The sequence below is a fragment of the Hemibagrus wyckioides genome, linkage group LG12, assembly GCF_019097595.1.
Source record: "Hemibagrus wyckioides isolate EC202008001 linkage group LG12, SWU_Hwy_1.0, whole genome shotgun sequence".
Lineage (NCBI taxonomy): Eukaryota > Metazoa > Chordata > Actinopteri > Siluriformes > Bagridae > Hemibagrus > Hemibagrus wyckioides.
The window spans coordinates 6178550-6197475 of NC_080721.1; the positions used below are offsets into that span (position 1 = coordinate 6178550).

Consider the following 18926-nt stretch of genomic DNA (forward strand, 5'->3'; position numbering starts at 1 on the left):
TATGTTACTGTGAAAAATATTGCATTGCCATCTTGGGGAAGATCTAATGTTGCCCGTATAATATAGATACAGTAATCTTTTTACAGTGGCTTATTGGCAAAACAGTTACAGTACTGCATTAACTGCGTATTGATCGTGGCTGAAAAGTGCAAGGCCTCAATCTGTCCTGCTCGAACAAAAGTACTCAATTTATTAAAAAAAACCTTGATGCGTAATGCAACAAATGCCTTTGGGCAGGTTTTATCCCTAGTGCACTGATCATTTCTGTCAAATAAATTACTTTTCCTTTCTTTTTTCCCCCCTCAGAATTTGCGACGCATGGAGGGACAGACTCCTGAGGAACCTGTCAGAGACCTGAACGAGCTGCAGAATGACGACTGGGTAAAACTTCCACAATAAGCTAGAAACTAGACTTGGATTCGGTGCTACCTATGAGTGTGTTGTGTGCTGGTGTGGGTTTATAGTGAGTCATAGTAGCACTCTGTTGTGTGTGTGTGGGTGTCGGATCTTGCCAGAGTTGTTTATAGACGTGTGTGTGTGTGTGTTTTTGTGATGTTTGCTTTCCTGTGTCATCCAGGCTCGGTTCTGGGTTCAAGTGATGAGGGACCTGAGAAATGGTGTGAAGCTGAAGAAGGTGCAAGAGCGACAATACAACCCACTGCCCATCGAGTACCAGCTCACTCCCTATGAAATGCTCATGGATGACATCCGCTCCAAGCGCTACAAGCTCCGCAAAGTCATGGTGTGTGTGTGTGTGTGTGTGTGTGTGTGTGTGCCGCTTACTGTCTTTAGCTTGATACTTCCTGAAAGGTTATGCTGTGTCGGTAATATACCCTGATCAAGCACTTTATTAGGAACACCTGTACACATAAACATACATGCAGTTATCTATTCAGCCAATCGAGTGGCACCAGTGCATAAAATCATAAAGATCAGATGGCCATCAGCTTCAGGAAATTCTCATCATCCATTAGAATGCAGGGAACAAGTGATCTCATTGATCTTGACTGTGGCATGATTGTTGGTGCCGGATTGATTATTTCTGAAAGGATTTTTACAAACAACACTCTACTCAGAATGGTGCAATAAAGAAAAAGTGACTGGTTTGATCTGACAGAAAGGCTACAGCAACCATAGATAGATAGATCCATGGATGGATGGATGGATGGATGGGTAGATAGACCCATAGATAGATAGATAGATAGAGAGAGAGAGAGAGAGAGAGAGAGAGAGAGAGAGAGAGAGAGAGAGAGACATTCTTCCAGAAGCGCATTTGTGAGGTCACACACTGATGTTGGATGAGAAGGCCTGGCTCTCAGTCTCTGGCCTGCACAGAGTCCTGACCTCAACCTGATAGAACACCTTTGGGATGAATTAGAGCAGTCAAGTTCATCCACACCAGACTCTGTCATCCATGTCTTTATGGACCTTGCTTTGCTGAGCTCCTGAAAAACAACCCCACACCATAATCCCCCTCCACCAAACTTTACACTTGGCACAATGCAGTCAGACAAGTACCGTTCTCCTGGCAACCGCCAAACCCAGACTCGTTCATCAGATTGCCAGATGGAGAAGCGCGATTCGTCACTCCAGAGAACGCGTCTCCACTGCTCTAGAGTCCAGTGGCGGCGTGCTTTACACCACTGCATCCGACGCTTTGCATTGCACTTGGTGATGTATGGCTTGGATGCAGCTGCTCGGCCATGGAAACCCATTCCATGAAGCTCTCTGCGCACTGTTCTTGAGCTAATCTGAAGGCCACATGAAGTTTGGAGGTCTGTAGCGACTGACTCTGCAGAAAGTTGGCGACCTCTTCGCACTATGCGCCTCAGCATCCGCTGACCCCGCTCCGTCAGTTTACGTGGCCTACCACTTCGTGGCTGAGTTGCTGTCGTTCCCAAACACTTCCACGTTCTTATAATACAGCTGACAGTTGACTGTGGAATATTTAGGAGCGAGGAAATTTCACGACTGGATTTGTTGCACAGGCGGCATCCTATCACAGTTCCACGCTGGAATTCACTGAGCTCCTGAGAGCGACCCATTCTTTCACAAATGTTTGTAAAAACAGTCTGCATGCCTAGGTGCTTGATTTTATACACCTGTGGCCATGGAAATGATTGGAACACCTGATTCTGATTATTTGGATGGGTGAGCGAATACTTTTGGCAATATAGTGTAGATAGACCCATAGATAGATAGATAGATAGACCCATAGATAGATAGATGGATAGATAGAGAGATAGACCCATAGATAGATAGATCGATAGATAGATGGATAGACCCATAGATAGATAGATAGATAGACCCATAGATAGAGAGATAGACCCATAGATAGAGAGATAGACCCATAGATAGAGAGATAGACCCATAGATAGAGAGAGAGAGAGAGAGATAGATAGATAGATAGATAGATAGATAGATAGATAGATAGATATCTTTAGGATGTGATGCAACAGCATGAAAGTGCTTCTGTAAAATCTGCAGATGATGCAATTATGGCAAATCGTGCAAAGGAATGTTTCCAGAAACATCTCGTGGAACCCACAAGAGAGAGGCTCTACCCATTATTCATACAGAGTTCCTAATAAAGTGCCCAGTGAGTGTACAGTACGGTATATGAAAGTGACACAAAGCTCAAGGTCATGCCAGAAACGTGTTCTGGAAGACAAAATAACAGACAATCATGTATTTAATGAGGATTCTGTGGTGCATTCATTTACATGGGCAGGTCTCGTTTTTCACTGGTGTTCAAAGACGTCTGTTATAAGCAATGAGCACCCTGTAATTTTCTGACCTTTCAATGTGGGTTTTGGTCATTTCATTCCGCACACGCCTCGCATTCCGACTGAGGCACTTAAATAGAAATTATGTATCAGTGGAGCCCTGCATAGGTGTTGGTATTTTTCTCGAGGTGGATTCATTGTGATATAAAGCATGAGGCCGTATTTATTTAAGGAATAAAAAGTGTCGTTAATCACACTTTTTGTCATCACGTGACGATACCAGACGTGTAATTCAGCAACTGTTAACACGCCGAAATGGGTTAATAGTTACAAGTTCCTGTTATCATACTGTTTCTTTTCCTCTTTCTGAAGTTAATAAGCCAAACACTGCAGGTTGTCCTGTTACCTAGAAACTACATCCTTTTCCACGTCAGAAAGCTAAGTTAAAAACTGCTGACACTGGAGACTCCTTACCTTCCAAAATAAATTCGTTCTACTGATTCGTTATACCATCTATACACTGATCAGGCATAACATTATTACCACTGAGAGAGGCCGTGTATAAGACTGATGATCGCCTCATCATGACACCTACTGTTAGTGGGTGGGATATATTAGGCAGCAAGTCAACATTTTGTCCTCAAAGTTGATGTGTTAGAAGCATGAAAAATGGGCAAGCATAAGGATTTGAGCGAGTTTGATGAAGGGCCAAATTGTCATGGCTAGATTGGACTGGATCAGAGCATCTCTAAAACTGCAGTTCTTGTGGGGTGTTCCCGGTCTGCAGTGGTCAGTATCTATCAAAAGTGGTCCAAGGAAGGAACAGTGGTGACAGGGTCATGGGCGGCCAAGGCTCATCGATGACTGTGGGGAGCGAAGGCTGGCCCGTGTGATCCGATCCAACAGACGAGCTACTATTGATCAAACTGCTGAAGAAGTTAATGCTGGTTCTGATAGAAAGGTGTCAGAGTACACAGTGCGGGACGGGTCAGGGCTGTTTTGGCAGCGAATGCGGGACCAACACAATATTTGGTCATAATGTTATGCCTGATCAGTGTAACAATGTGTGTGACATATAAAATCTTGAATATTGAATCTATCATATCATCTGAAGTGCCAGTGGTGTTATGGCTCTCTGACCATCGTGTGTGTTATGCAACTTGCACGTGTTTAGAGAAATATCAGCTGTTTTAGGGCTGAGAAAAAGAATTCATCAGCACACCGATGTAATTTTATTCCCAAACCTTTTCCACATAGTTTCCTCATATCTATGAGACTTGATATATGATCTAACACGTATATTTCGCCAATATATTTGATGTCAGGCTTCCAGAAGTAATTGTATATTTGTCATGTTCATGTTCAGGAATATAAGCACACGCGGTCAGACTTTCAGTTTTTCAGGTCAAACAGGGAAGGCCACTTTTTCTGTTTGTTTTTTTTTTTTTTTCCCTGCATGACTGGCTGAGGCGGAGTCTCCTATATAATACATTTCACTTTTATTGCTTGGTCTTTATATGCAGAGTAGCGTTTAGTGAGAAAAGTGTTATCGAAAATAATAGTCGAAGTTATAGAAAAGCTTATCAGAAGTCGATGGCTGACGAAGTCAATTTTACAGTATGAGGTTATTTAATTAAATGGTAAAGGTACTAAACCCTTCGGAGATCCGTCATATCATGCGCATAGCTTTAGCACTGTGTACACCAAGCAGGTCAACAAGCACAACTTTTATTTGACTCACACACCTTTCCTTAGATAATTATGTGTAATGCTGTTAGTCAGGATGAAATACCTTTGTTTCGTTCCATAAACACACAGTGCAATCCTCAGTACTGTCAATCCATAGCAGACGAACTTGTTAGGTCACACCTCTAAGTGACATGATCCATTTTCAACATTGTAATGAAGTCCTCCTTTTGTACATCGTGTTTTTTAAGTGACTTCATCAGTGACTGTTCTATATATAGATCTGACCTGTGACTTATTTCCCTGCCTCTCTCTGTGTTTCAGGTGAATGGGGACATTCCTCCAAGGTTAAAGAAGAGTGCTCATGAGGTCATCCTGGAGTTTATACGCTCCAGACCTCCGCTGAATCCAGTCAGTGTACACACACACACACAGTATTTAAAATGTGAAACGTTTTTTGGGCCTGGATTAACCTTAGCATTTTAATGATACCTTATAACCTGGGATCCTGGGATTTGTACAAGAAGTGACCACTTTAACTGATATTTTATGATCATAATCCAAAGTAGTCCACTACAACGTCCACTACAACGTCCATACTGGTAGTCCATACTGGTAGTCCATACGGAGATTATTCATTGCTTATTCATTGGGGCATTTCTCAAACATGGACACGTCACGTTAGATCCAAAGCTACTCGTTGTTAAGTTTTTGAGTTCTTGAGCTTTGGATCAAACCCACTGAAGTGATGAGTCAAACTGGCTAGTAATTCTAAGAAATTACCCTCACTGGTCACTTTAATAGGAACACCTGTGCACCCTTTCACTCAGGAAATTATTCATTCCTGCAGGACAAGAGCTTCAGTCTATGTTCACATGAAACATCAGTGGTACTTTTCTGTCCATCACTTGTATTTAAGTTAACATGGTTAAGTCTTGGTATCAAGTCGAAGCAGGCTGATTATTCTTCTCCGGCCTCTCCCATCGCTTCTGCCCACAATACTGCTGTTTACTTTTCTTCACATCTTTCTGTGTAAATTCCAGAGAATGTTGTGTGGGAAAATCCCAGTAGATCAGCAGGCTCTGAAATACTTAAACCAGCCCATCTGACACCAGCAGCGATGCCACAGACAAAGTCACAGAGACTCCGTGTCACATTAGACTTCTCTCCATTTGATGTTTGACGTGAATATTAACTGAAGCTGAGGGGCACGGTGGCTTAGTGGAAAGCATTTGCCTCGCAATTCCAGGCTTTGGGGTTTGATCTCCTCTGTGTGTGTTTGTGAGAGTGTGTGTGTGTGTGTGTTTGTGAGAGTGTGTGTGTGTGTTTGTGAGAGTGTGTGTGTGTGTTTGTGAGAGTGTGTGTGTGTGTTTGTGAGAGTGTGTGTGTGTGTTTGTGAGAGTGTGTGTGTTTGTGAGAGTGTGTGTGTGTGTGTCTGTGTGAGTGTGTGTGTGTCTGTGAGAGAGAGTGTGTGTGTGTGTGTGTGTGTGTGAGAGAGAGAGTGTGTGTCTGTGTGAGTGTGTAATGTTTGCGTGTTCTCTGTGTGTGTGTGTGTGTGTGTGTGTGTGTGAGAGAGAGAGAGAGAGAGAGAGAGATTGTGCTCCAGGTTTCCAGTGACTCTTGAGTATGATAAACAGTTCAGAAAATAAATGAACAGAAATTTCCGTCGGCCAAAACACACCTTGAAAATGTCCATTCCATGTTTTATTTCCTGTCCTGTCTGACCTGTGATTTGTCTGTTTTAAGGTTGCTGCCCGTAAACTGAAGCCTAATCCACCAAGACCCCCGAGCCTCCATGAACGAATCCTGGAGGAGATCAAATCCGAGAGGAAGCTGAGGCCTGTTTCTCCCGACATGATCCGCAGGAACCGGCTGGGTTAGTGCTCTCTCATACCAAATTCGCTAGTGTTAGAAAGAAATCTAACACAGTCATGCTGTGCTGATTCTTTACATGCAAATTCTAGACATATTACCTGACATGTTGAAACTCGATGATTATAGTGGGAATTATGCAACGAAATGACCATGAGACTTTGCTTTTCAACAGTATCAAAATGTGCCAGATGGTTTTACTTTGATCGACTTGAAACCCAATACATGTGGCTAAAACACGATCTCTCCCAACCCAAGCAATTAACTTTTGTTTCTCAAACACACCCTAGATTCATTTAGAACACTTGTTTTGCGTGCTGCATCTAAAATAAATGTTTTTACTGTCATGCTGTTTATTAAGACATGATTGTATATTAAAGGAATTTGGACAGTGTGTGTGTGATGATGTGCTATTGCTGTTGCATGACTAGCTTCTGCTGCAGCCTAGCGATCCACTCAGATCTGGACGTCTCATATTTAGGCATGGCTTCTTTCCTCCACGCGAATGACTGTGCCATCCTTCCTTATTACTTTTCACAAGAATCATCTGCTTTTCTTTCTGTTTGCTTTCACAGCTGATAATTCCCTGTTATCGCAGATGACTGTCTTTGTATTTATTTCCAGGTGGCTTCACTGGTTGAGCGCAGGGATAAGTTGGAGCTTTGTATTCAGTATTTTTCATTTTTTTTGTTCACGTGATACACGGTGCATTGAACTTGTGACAGTTCAACTTGTGACTTGAGAAATTACAAGTCGGTCAGTTTTATTTATAGAGAACATGGAAAACAACAACCATTGACCAGAGTGATCTCTATAGATTAATAAAATGTTTTTTTTTTTTTTTTTTTTTTTTACACTGCAGCAACATGAATTAGCACTAAGCTAAAAATCGAACCTGGACCAGTTTTTTGCATTCGCACTTTAATTAGGAAACTAAATAAATGTTTCAAAATACAATTAGATTATTTCTTCCTGCAGTTTGTTTATCACCCAGTTCCCATGTACTAGCTAGCTCTCCCCAATCATTCAACAGCTACCAGACGGTGAGGGTGGAGGCTAACACGTGACGCATGAACCTCACCCTTTATTCCCTGAACGCTGCTCATGCTCCTTCACATGGCAGTATATCACGCACAGGCTCTATCCAGATAACATGAGGTTATAGAACCCTGTGATTGGTTGTTGTCGCTGTGATTGACAGGAGAGAAAGAGTAGTCCCTCCCACTTATCCAGAGAGCCTGGGCAATTTTGTTTCCTTGTCTCCGTCACGTATGATTATGACGTCTTTAGGATTCTTCGGATGATATAGATACCGCTCAGTAGTCAGTTTTGTTCACTAGTTTTACGACTGTTAGGCGACAAAGCAGCAAGCAACACACAATGTTTATGCAAATTAGGTATAATTAAAGGGGAAAGTAACAAGCCACTGGCTTGAACGATTCCTCAGAATGATCCTGTGGTCCGAGGTTTATTCGGGACAAACTGCTGTTAGTTCACTGTTTTTAAGAAAAAATACCTTGGGTTTATATTTATACTTTCATAAAGGATATGATGTGAAATAATTAAATTAAGACATTCTGTAGAAAAATAAAACTTGGGAAGAAGGTAGCAGACATTGCTGGTTCTTCTAGTAACTGTCTGTAGCTAGTACCAAGACTTTTACTTTGCTAATCTGCGAATCTGATGGAACAGTAAAAACTCCCAAGTGGCAACAGTAGAGGTCGCTGCACACTCACAAAAGACCAAAAATGACCTGAACATACTTATTAAAAAGAAATATAACACACTTTTATACCTTTTATGCTCTCAAACTGTATTGTTTTAGAATCTTTTGTACATAAAGTACTATCCCTTACTATCTTAATAGAGTTTTAGGGGTTTCCTGTATCCTGTTCCTTTCTGATTTACTGGTATTATTATTATTATTATTATTATTATTAGCAGAAACTGTACTGTAGGTAACAATAGTAGAAGACTGATTAAAATATGCTCAGTTGTATAACAGAAGGTAGGACATGTAGATTTCTTGATGCTGAATCTTAAATTGCTGCACAAAATGCCTTCCTTATTGCCTTAAAGCTGTTAATGATTCCAGCCTCAGTACTGCTTCTACTTCTTCTTTCCCTGTCTTCTGTAACGCCGGGCCTGATCGCTCAGCAATGCGACCACTTAGCATGTCTGTGAGTTTTGACTCATCAGGTAAAGACTTGGTGAGAAGTCTGGCTTCTTTACCACAGTTTCACCCCCTCATCCTTTACCTAGCGCTGTTGTTTTAGACCCTACTTGTTTGCTGGTTTTGTTTTGTCCCATGCTGAAGAGAAAAGGAGTATTTATGTGGAAGAGGTCAATGCAGCACATTTAGATCATATTATCAGGGTTAGTCTAATGCTTGGTCAGTTTTTAGTAGTAAATCAAGGTGAAGAGCCTGGGCTAGGAAGAAATCAGCCCCAGGCTTTACTTCATATGTGTATTTTTGGCTTTTACAGCTGTTGATGTTTGTTTTTGGTTCCATGAAAGTAAAAAAAATCCACTTAGAGCCATATAAGAAGATATGGATAGTTCTCAAAGAGAGGAAGAGCTTAGTTTAATCGCACAACTCTAAATAAGATGCATTAAAATAACAACAGTAGGAACAATATAAACTCATATATTTTACAAAAGGTAGCGTAAACCTGTGGGACGGTCAGTGTGGCTGTTTGCCGTGACTCCTTTTCCTCCAGCTCCTCTTCTCCGAGATATTCGGCTCCCACTTTCCCACCCTGATTTGTTTTGATGAACTGCTGTTTCTTTGCCCTCGCTGGACTACATTTGTGCTTTTATTTGCCCGCTCAGTGCGCAACTCTGCTCATCCCAATGCGGAATGGCTTAAATCCTTGTGTGTGTAGTGCTTATTTGCTTGAGCCCCCCTGTGTGAATGTGGCCGATGTGTCAGTTATCGGTCAGAGACTGGACAGGTCAGAAAGTATGTTGGTGTCTGTGAGATCGTATTGAAGAAATATGTTCCTTTCTAGGCGCAGGCAAAAGCATCAGCACTCCCCAGGACTTGTTCCGATGTTCAGGTAAAAGATCACGACACGCATGAAATCTGAACCGCTTTTGCACACGTTCCTGATGGACCGATGGAAATGTCAGGTTGAGCTGAGATTAGTTCAGTGTGAGTTGATTTTGAGACGTGGGTTTGAACCAACGTCTCTGCTTTGAAGGAAATGTATTAAAGGAAATCTTCTTAGGGTTTTTCCCTCATCAGTAAAAAAAAGCTGTCCTCAGGATTCTGGGAGATTTGTCCAAAAGAGACATAGAGAAGAATGACAAGATCTTAAAGTGTATACACGGAGTTTGGCAGGCAAGTTAAATGTATGTGGAGGTTTCTGATTGGCCAAGGACAAGAGAGGTTTGGTCTGGTCTAACTATCAGCATGAAACAACCTCTTCTACTCAGTAGAGGTAGAAAGAGAAGAGCTGGATGTATGTCTGGGGTGATTGAGCAGAAATCTGTGCTTAACATCTCGTTTGAACTGGTTTTAGAGAGCAAAGAGGGTGACATAATAAAATTTATCAACCCTGGACCAGTTCCTGGACAGTGAATAATAATGGATCACCTGAGTGAACGTTTCTTGTTTATCGGTTGTGGTTGCATTATAAAAGTGCTGCTATATGTATCTCGCTGGTCCATAATGCAAGTTTATATCATATTTGGCTGATTTATAGCTATGCTACATCTGTGTGTGTTTCCTGTGTTTGATTTTTGTCCCGTCATCTCATGTGCAGACAAGCATGGATCACCCAGGAAGAAGATCGCGGTCAGTACGCTGGCACTGGCCGATGACACGCCACTGTCTTCGAACCCTGTCAACGGAGCACAACCACTCTCACAAAGGAAAAAATTGCTCAAGGCGCCAACACTGGCTGAGCTAGAAAGCTCCGACTCTGACTCTGAAGTGAGTGTGTGCGAGTCTGTATATGGGCCCTGTGGCTAAACTTGACAGCGTTGATTCTGGTGTATAGTGATGGCGAGCATCCAATGATTGACGGAAACTATATTGATGGACTGGTAGTTTGTGTGTAGTGTGGTCTCCTTTGAAGGGTAAATTGTAACAGACGATGTTCTTGTCTTTAAGGAGGAGTCTAGCACACACAAATCGATCAGCAGCTCCAGCATATCCACTTCTGTGATCGACGACACATCTCCAGATTCTGTCAAAGGCAAAAGGAGTAAGATTTCTCTGTACTCTATCTCTCTTCAATCTGTTTACTAGCTTCAATCTATTGACCACTCACTCTTTTTTTTTTTCTCTCTCTCCTCAGTTCCTCCCAAGTTCCTCCCCATTTCGTCTACACCTCAGCCCGAGCGCCACATGGCTGCCCGGCGGAGGCACTCCATTGAGAAGGAAACCCCGACCAGCATCCGTCAGTTCATGCCTCCCTCTCGCCAGAACTCCAGATCTCTGGTATGTTGCTTTGTGCAGAGTTGTCACAAAGTCTTATTATTTTACTTTTTGCCCAGAGCAGGTTATTAGTTGAGGAGTTTCAGGATATTTACTCACCAGCCACTTCAATAGCAATGCCTGTGTCTTTGCTTATTCATTCAGTGACCCAGTCAGCCAGTCATGTGGCTGTAGAGCAGCTCATAAAACCATGCAGATACAGGTCAAGAGCTTCAGTTAATATTCTGATCACAAATGGGAAATGGGAAAAATGTGACCTTAGTCACTTTGTGGCATTGCTGTTAATACCAGACAGGCTGCTTTGAGTATGTATTTTTAATATGACACACAACAACCTCTGGAGTTTTATATAAATGGTGTGAAAAACATGCAGGAAGGAACAATCTTTTGATTACAGAGGTCAGGAGGGGACTGACTGGAAGCTTACTCAAATAGCCACTCTTTTCAAAAGCAGAACAGCACTTCAGAACAGAAAAACAGAAATTTCTTCACATCCCTTTTATGTAAAGCTGTAAGTTTAGGTATAAAAAGATTAGTGTAGGATTAATGAATCTGGATTCCACGTCTTGGAAAAGAGACTTGTAGGTTTGTAGTATAGTAAGCTGCAGAGATCAGAGGGCTCTAACTCTATGGATTGTATATTCACACAATTTGACAGCAGCATGAGCGGCATTCAGAGTAGGTTCTTCTTAGTTCTTCTAAAAGAGAATTCAGACATTTCAAGACTAGCTTAAAAAATCTGATGCCTGTGGGACGCTGGGCCTGGATTAGCACAAGTTGATGTAACTTACCCCAGAAAGTAGAGCTAATGCAGTACACACCAATCAGCCATAACATTATGAGCACTGACGGGTGAAGTGAATACCACTGATGATCTCCTCATCATGGCTCCTGTGGGTGGATGGGATATATTAGGCAGCAAGTGGACATTTTGTCCTCAAAGTTGATGCAGGAAAAATGGACAAGCGTAAGGATTTGAGCGAGTTTGACGAAGGGCCAAACTGTGATGGCTAGACCACTGGATCAGAGCATCTCCAAAACTGCAGCTCTTGTGGGGTGTTCCCGGTCTGCAGTGGTCAGTATCTATCAAAAGTGGTCCAAGGAAGGAACAGTGGTGAACCAAGGACAGGGTCATGGGCGGCCAAGGCTCATTGTTACACACGTGGGGAGAGAAGGCCGGCCCGTGTGATCCGATCCAACAGACGAGCTACTGTTGCTCAAACTGCTGAAGAAGTTAATGCTGGTTCTGACAGAAAGGTGTCAGAATACACGGTGCATCACAGTTTGTTGTGTATGGCAGCAAAAGGGGGACCAACACAATATTAGGCAGGTGGTCATAATGTTATGGCTGATCAGTGTATGTTACATTGTGTTTGTTTTCAATCAAAGGTGTAAGTGGTAATTAATAAAGGTAAGGTGTGTGTATTTATATGTTTATATATGTTTGTATATATCTGTGTGTGTGTGTGTGTGTGTGTGTATAGATAGATAGATATCTCTCAGTTAGAAGTCATTAATAGCGACTCTCTAAGTAAAAATGCTGATTTTAAAGCCATGCCTGAGACAGTTAATTAAAATCTTTCCTCACTTGCACTGTCTTGTAGCCACCAGTGGAAAAGAAGGTAAATCCCACCCCCAGCCTCTTTTCCCCTTTACTAACATTCACACCTTGGTATACTTGCCTCATTCTATTTTATTTTCCTTTGTGTAAATTATTTTAAAATTATTCATTCAGATATATGCATATATCAAACTTGCATCATTTAGCTTAGCACCTGCTACACATGTCTTTTTTTTTTTTTTTAATCATAGTCATGTACAAGAGAAATATGATAATACTTATTATGGTAATCAATATGAAAACAGAATATAAACCTATTCTGATGAAGCCCAAAACATTTAGTTGAGATACCTGGCTAAAGGTATCGTTTTTATTATCAAAAACCGTTTATATATATGTTTATTGACTTTACACAGAATGATGGGGCAAATATATCATTACAGAGCCGTAAAGAAATGTTGACACTGACTGTACACACATGTGGTGTGTGGGTTAATGAGAACTCGCCATACATTTCCACTCGATACTATGCAGTTTATGTGTTCATGATATTGCAACACATAACAACATAATACAGAAGGAAGTCACGTCCTGCTTTATGCTGTTATGTCTTTGCATCACATCCATTTGTGTTTCGTCCATGAAGCATGTCCTGTGTTTTTGTAATCTGGTTTGGGGTGTTCACATACCACGCAACAGTTGTGTGGCTGCATCTGTTCTGGATGCAGAGATCTCTATCTTCAAGTATGCTTGTAATGATAAGGTGTGTGTGTCTGTTTTCAGGAGGAATTTTGCTACCCTGTGGAGTGTCTGAGTCTCACCGTAGAGGAAGCCATGCATATCAGACAGGTTCTGGTCAAAGCTGAGCTTGAGAAGTTTCAGCAGTACAAAGACATATACAATGCTCTGAAGAAAGGAAAGGTGATTGCTGCGGTTTATTTACACTGAGGCTTATTTAAAGCCAGGTCTCTGGCACTACATAGTTATACCTGACTTGAGGCCTGCTTTTCAGATGCTCATAATACTTCAGGAATATGAATGAACAAAACAATTTTTTTTTTCTCCCTCTCTCTCTCTCTCTGTTCTCAGCTTTGCTTTTCTTGTCGCACAAAGAAGTTCTCTATTTTCACCTGGTCCTACACCTGTCAGTTCTGCAAGAGGTGAGCCAATCTTATGCTCCGTTTCTAGGAATTTATCTCGTCTTTCGGTTGAAGAAATCTAAATTACACTTCCCCCTTGAGCTAAATCGTTTAACGACACAGTGCTTTGCATACATAGGAACTGTTTTATAAGAACAAGCTGCTATTGACACGAAAAGAAAAGTTTTTTGTTTTTTTTTCCATTTCATTTATACGATATCTTATTATTCTGATATAAATTTTAATGAAACAAAAATCAGATATCTGTTGTTAGCAGAAATATTCACACACTGAATTCTTATTGGTTGCACCACAACTAATTTCAAAGCAAGGGAGTGGTAATACAATTAAACCCTCACAATGTTTACATTTTATTTATTTATTTTTTAAATAATACTGGAATATATATATATATATATATATATATATATATATATATATATATATATATATATATATATATATATATATATATATATATATAGATTGCACCCATTTTTACTATTGTGGGCTGTTGTGTTGAGATTCTTGACATATAATCCCAATTAAGGTTCCATTTCAGTTCTAGACATATAAAAGGGGGGGAGTGAATAGTAGTGTTCAGCAGAAATGTTTTATTGGAGATCAGAACACACTGCAGTGGTACTGTGGTCATCGAGACTAGTGAAAAGGACCATACATTGCAGTTTTAAAGGCCTTGAGTGGGCAGGCCTTGAATGTGAGACAATACAAAAGCCTAGAGGTGATACTCTTGAACAAAACCCCCCCCCAAGACCTCACAGGTGTCAACTCCCCATAATGATAATGCAAAAGCCTACTCTTAAATAAAGTACTGAATGGGAAAAAGATCCCCAGAGTTGCCCCCTAACTGTTGGCTAGTTCACAGTTCCTGATCACCGTCCGATTTGATCACCGTTTGGGATATGTACATGATTATTCAAAGAGAAATGAATGTTACAGTAGATTCCAGAGTGACCTCAAAATACTTATGCAAGGCTCGGAATAAACAATTAGGCATAAAAAATATTTTCATATAGCTATATTTATATATTAGGAATGACCTGTTTAGATGTAGCTGGCTCAGTGAACAGGTTAATAATCAGGGGGAAAAAGTTTAGGAGTACAATGTGTTGTTCTTTAATAAATAACATGAATTAGATTTTGTAAGTTACTGTGGAATAAGTAATTGCCTCAGGCTTGCTCATTAGGGATAAATGTTCTGGATAAACAGTAATTAAACTTAAATATAAATATTTTCTATGTTTCTATACTTCTATAAATCTGCTTTGAGACAATGTCCATTGTTAAAAATGCTATACAGATGAATTGAAATTGAGGTTCCACTTAGGGACATGCTGTTATTGGAAAATAATCAACCTTATCTCAGTGTCCTGACCTCTCTTTTATTTATTTTACAGACCTGTGTGTTCCCAGTGCTGTAAAAAGGTATGTATTTACTGTACTCCTGGCTCTTCATGTATACATCATAATTCAGATGTCTTTATTATGATACTGCATTGTGAATATCTGTAAATTAACCTGTCTATCAGATGAAGCTGCCCTCCAAGCCTCATGCCCATTTGCCCGTTTACGCTCTCGGACCTGCTACCCTGCCTAAGAAGGATGCTGGAGTCACATCCCAAGTGGAGAAGACCTCATCCATCCAGCGCAACAGCCTGAAACCCTCCACATCCAGGTTATTCTCACAGAATATTCTCTCCACCAAATCTCAGAGCATTATAATCGTTTTATAATAAGCTTCATTAGAGGTTTTTTTTTTTTTTTCCAAATGATTGAAATGTCTACACTGCATACTTTTGGTGTTATTAATGTAGATTAATACTAATATCTTAATAATGTGGCTCATTTTTTTTCTATTAACTGTGATAATGTGATATTTATGATGATTAGATTCAGAGCCATCTGGTATGTTTTAAAAAAATGTTTTTCATTTTATGCTTCATCTTATTTGATTTGAACGAATGGTTTGGATAACACTGATCAGGCATAACATTATGACCACAAGTGAATACCACTGATGATCTCCTCATCATGGCTCCTGTTAGTGGGTGGGATATATTAGGCAGCAAGTGAACATTTTGTCCTCAAAGTTGATGTGTTAGAAGCAGGAAAAAATGGACAAGCGTAAGGATTTGAGCGAGTTTGATGAAGGGCCAAATTGTGATGGCTAGACCACTGGATCAGAGCATCTCCAAAACTGCAGCTCTTGTGGGGTGTTCCCGGTCTGCAGTGGTCAGTATCTATCAAAAGTGCTCCAAGGATGGAACAGTGGTGACCCGGTGACAGGGTCATGGGCAGACAAGGCACGTTGATGCACATGGGGAGTGAAGGCTGGCCCGTGTGATCCGATCCAACAGACATGCTACTGTTGCTGAAATTGCTGAAGAAGTTAATGCTGGTTCTGACAGAAAGGTGTCAGAATACACAGTGCATGATGGGTCAGGGCTGTTTCGGCAGCAAAATGGGACCAACACAATATTAGACAGGCGGCCATAATGTTATGCCTGGTCTGTGTATGCTCAAGTCTGACTGTAATGATAAAAATGTGGTCTTTAATAATATAAAAATACAACACTACACTGTGAGAGTACGTTTGATTCAGTACTACTGCCTGGCTGTTGATGCTGTATGTACTGATCAGTATATGAATATAGGCAAGACACACCCAAAAAACCCAATAGTTTTATCATGTTTAAACCTTCAACAAGTGACTCGGGTGTTGTTAAACAAATGGAGTTCAACCACAGTGGAACAAGGTTTAATACCTATAGCACTTACACTTACAAAGAGCCGACGTTTTGCCTTTCGACTGTTTTGGATTCTGACAGCTCTTCTGCATCAGTCCCGTTGCATTATGATTTGCACTTTGATTTCATACTGCAGAACTTCGGCAGGTCATGTAGGTATCTCTCACCTGTCTGAACACTGAGAATTCTGACAGACTAGTCCTTTTTGCCTGCTATACAGTAGGGTAGAAGAGATATTCAGACACAGTTTATGATTTTTAGACGTGGTGCATGACCCTATCATATATTACTGATCACGCCGGTGCACAAATATTTCAAAATGTGAAGATGTTACAGTTCTATTGCTATAAGATGTCATGAGCCATTCTTCTGGTGATGGGAACATAAGGTGTGATTCGATTATAACTCGTCTCAATCTCTACAGGCTGTCCAGGCACGGGGAGTACACCACCTCTAGAGATGAAGTGGAGTTGCCAAAGGAACTGACGGAGGACTGGAGCACCATGGACGTGTGCCTGGACTGCAAGAATTTCATCAACGATGTCATCAGCTCCAGCAAGCGCAGCTTATCCATGGCTAGCACTCGATCCCGTATAAAGCGGTCCCGTATGACCCAGTCTTTCTACATGTCTCCTTCCAGATCCCGCGATTTTCGTCCAACGGAACGGACTATCAAAGAAGTATAGGAGGAAGCTCTGCCTTTGCGGTGTCCATGTTAGACGATATTTTTCACTTAACAAAATGGTGGAGTCTCTGTGGCCTGGTGTCATTTATTCATCCTGTTTAGACTTGGAGAATGATTCACTGTGTCCAAGGTGTTTCCCAGGTGTTAAAATGGGTCTTGTGTCTGACTATGGTCAAAACAATATTTAAGTAATGTCTGTAGTTGGCTGGAAGAATGAGCTCCCGTGCTTTCCCTCTGTCCTGTAACGTCATCCTAAGGCCCTGGGGGATCATTATTCCACCCTTGTGTGAGTGAATGTCTTAGGCCTTCCTAATGGTTTGGCCCGCCTATCCAATTCATGCTGTCTGTTAGAGTCTGATATAGCATGGAGAATGTCTTCCACATTCAGGATGAGGACTAGATGGTGTGATAGCTACTGTATTACCAAATCAAAAGGAATTGAATCACAAGATTTAGAGTTCCTGTACCAGATGTGGCTAAAAGAATGAACTTCTGTCCTTCCTTAACCGCACCAGCCCTGCCCCCCCCCGTCTCAGGAAAAAGGAAAATGTGAAGTTAAACTATGGAAATGTAGTTTACCAAAGGCTTCATAGCCCCTTTTTACCAGCTTTTTTTTCATATTCCAGATGTGCATGGAGAAAAGGTACAGAATGAGACCTGAATGTATATTTTTATTCGAGAAAGGACCATACAGTTGTATGTAAATAGTATGCTGAAGGATCAGCCCAGACGTGTAAATAATGTTTATTTCCCTGACTCAGGAATAAATGAAGTAGACAGACAAGGCAGATAAGACCAGTTCCTCGGGAGTCTGCCCTCCTTTGCCCATTTATCGACCAAATGCTTTCTGCTCATTTGGTGTTTGTTTAAACTGCTGCTTTGTTAGTCGAAAGGTTTGATAACTGCAAAAGATCTTTCAGGATATATATTTTTTACTTTGGTTTAATTATGGTGTTTAAGACTTTAGTAGCAAATTCATTTCCCAGCCTCAGCTTCTTAACAATTTGTTTTAGGGATTTGAATGAAGCGTCATAAAGAAGAGCTTGCTTGTGCCAAATTAACTCTCTACAATCTGAACTTTTTCTGTTTGGACCTTTTTGGACCTGCTGTACATAGTAAATATCATACGCTGAAGCCGTGTTCATGCAACCAGAGATACAGTTAACAGCCTGATCTATTTAATATATTATCTCGTAATCTCTCGTAAGTTTATGTTGATATAGTTTAAAAAATAATATAATTATTGTCATTATTTTCATGGTCAAATAATTTTGCTATGTTTTCACAGAATGCACTTTCACCTGAGAGCAGATGCTGAGTTTGTTGTATTGATGTTTTGTTTGATTTTTGTCTCTCTCTCTCTTTTTCTTTTCTTATTTAAACCTTACCAGTGCCATGTTATTTTCCGTAACTCCTTCAGTCCCTCGTCTTGTTTTGAAGCTGTTCAGTCAGGCGTGAGCAGTGGGCCTTTTGGTATTTTCCTTTCCCTTTCTTCCCTCAATCATGCATGCAGAGCAAAAATCACATGTTCTGTTCAGACAGTTCAGATTGTCGGTTCACTCACTGTATTGCTTCTCTGTAAAAGATAAACAATGTGCATGTAAAAACTACGGTCCTGATTTTATTATTATTATTTTTTAAACGAAGCAATTGATAATAAACATATTTCATGTAGCAATTTGGGGATTTTTTAAATGTATTTAATTATTATTATTATTATTATTATTATTTTATTTTTAAATTTTTTGGGAGGATGGACTTCCTCTTCTGTATGTGGGTATGCTACTGGCAGAAATTAGGAGCACAACAATTTAGTCAGTGAGTCGCATCAATTAAAATGACATGTCTGCTTTAAAATGTGTCTTTCTTGTACATTAGCGATGTGGCTGAATGCAAATCTTGCATCAGATCTTGACCCAGATCACACCATCGTCGAATTTAATCAGACAACGCATAAATGATCGCATAAATGGAATGCAGATAAACAGATACGTATACAGATAGACTTGTTGCGTTACACTGTTATCGTACATGAAAATGTTTGA

General features: G+C 40.6%; 1 protein-coding gene across 3 annotated transcripts in view; it reads left to right on the forward strand.

Annotated features, from left to right (window-relative positions):
* The window catches only part of spire1a (spire-type actin nucleation factor 1a), a 44067-nt gene extending 25329 nt beyond the window's left edge, over window positions 1–18738 (forward strand). Inside the window, exons 5-18 of one of the 3 annotated variants that reach the window (XM_058404786.1) lie at window positions 307–381; window positions 578–742; window positions 4737–4823; window positions 6159–6288; window positions 9296–9343; window positions 10052–10221; window positions 10402–10495; window positions 10589–10731; window positions 12333–12350; window positions 13073–13210; window positions 13379–13449; window positions 14847–14874; window positions 14979–15124; window positions 16621–18738. In XM_058404786.1, coding sequence (XP_058260769.1) covers window positions 307–381; window positions 578–742; window positions 4737–4823; window positions 6159–6288; window positions 9296–9343; window positions 10052–10221; window positions 10402–10495; window positions 10589–10731; window positions 12333–12350; window positions 13073–13210; window positions 13379–13449; window positions 14847–14874; window positions 14979–15124; window positions 16621–16882 — 1575 coding nt within the window. In that variant the 3' untranslated portion in view covers window positions 16883–18738. The remainder of the gene's footprint in view (window positions 1–306; window positions 382–577; window positions 743–4736; window positions 4824–6158; window positions 6289–9295; window positions 9344–10051; window positions 10222–10401; window positions 10496–10588; window positions 10732–12332; window positions 12351–13072; window positions 13211–13378; window positions 13450–14846; window positions 14875–14978; window positions 15125–16620) is intronic. The other 2 variants (XM_058404787.1, XM_058404788.1) reach the window with 2 other exon arrangements.
* Window positions 18739–18926: the final 188 nt, after the last annotated feature.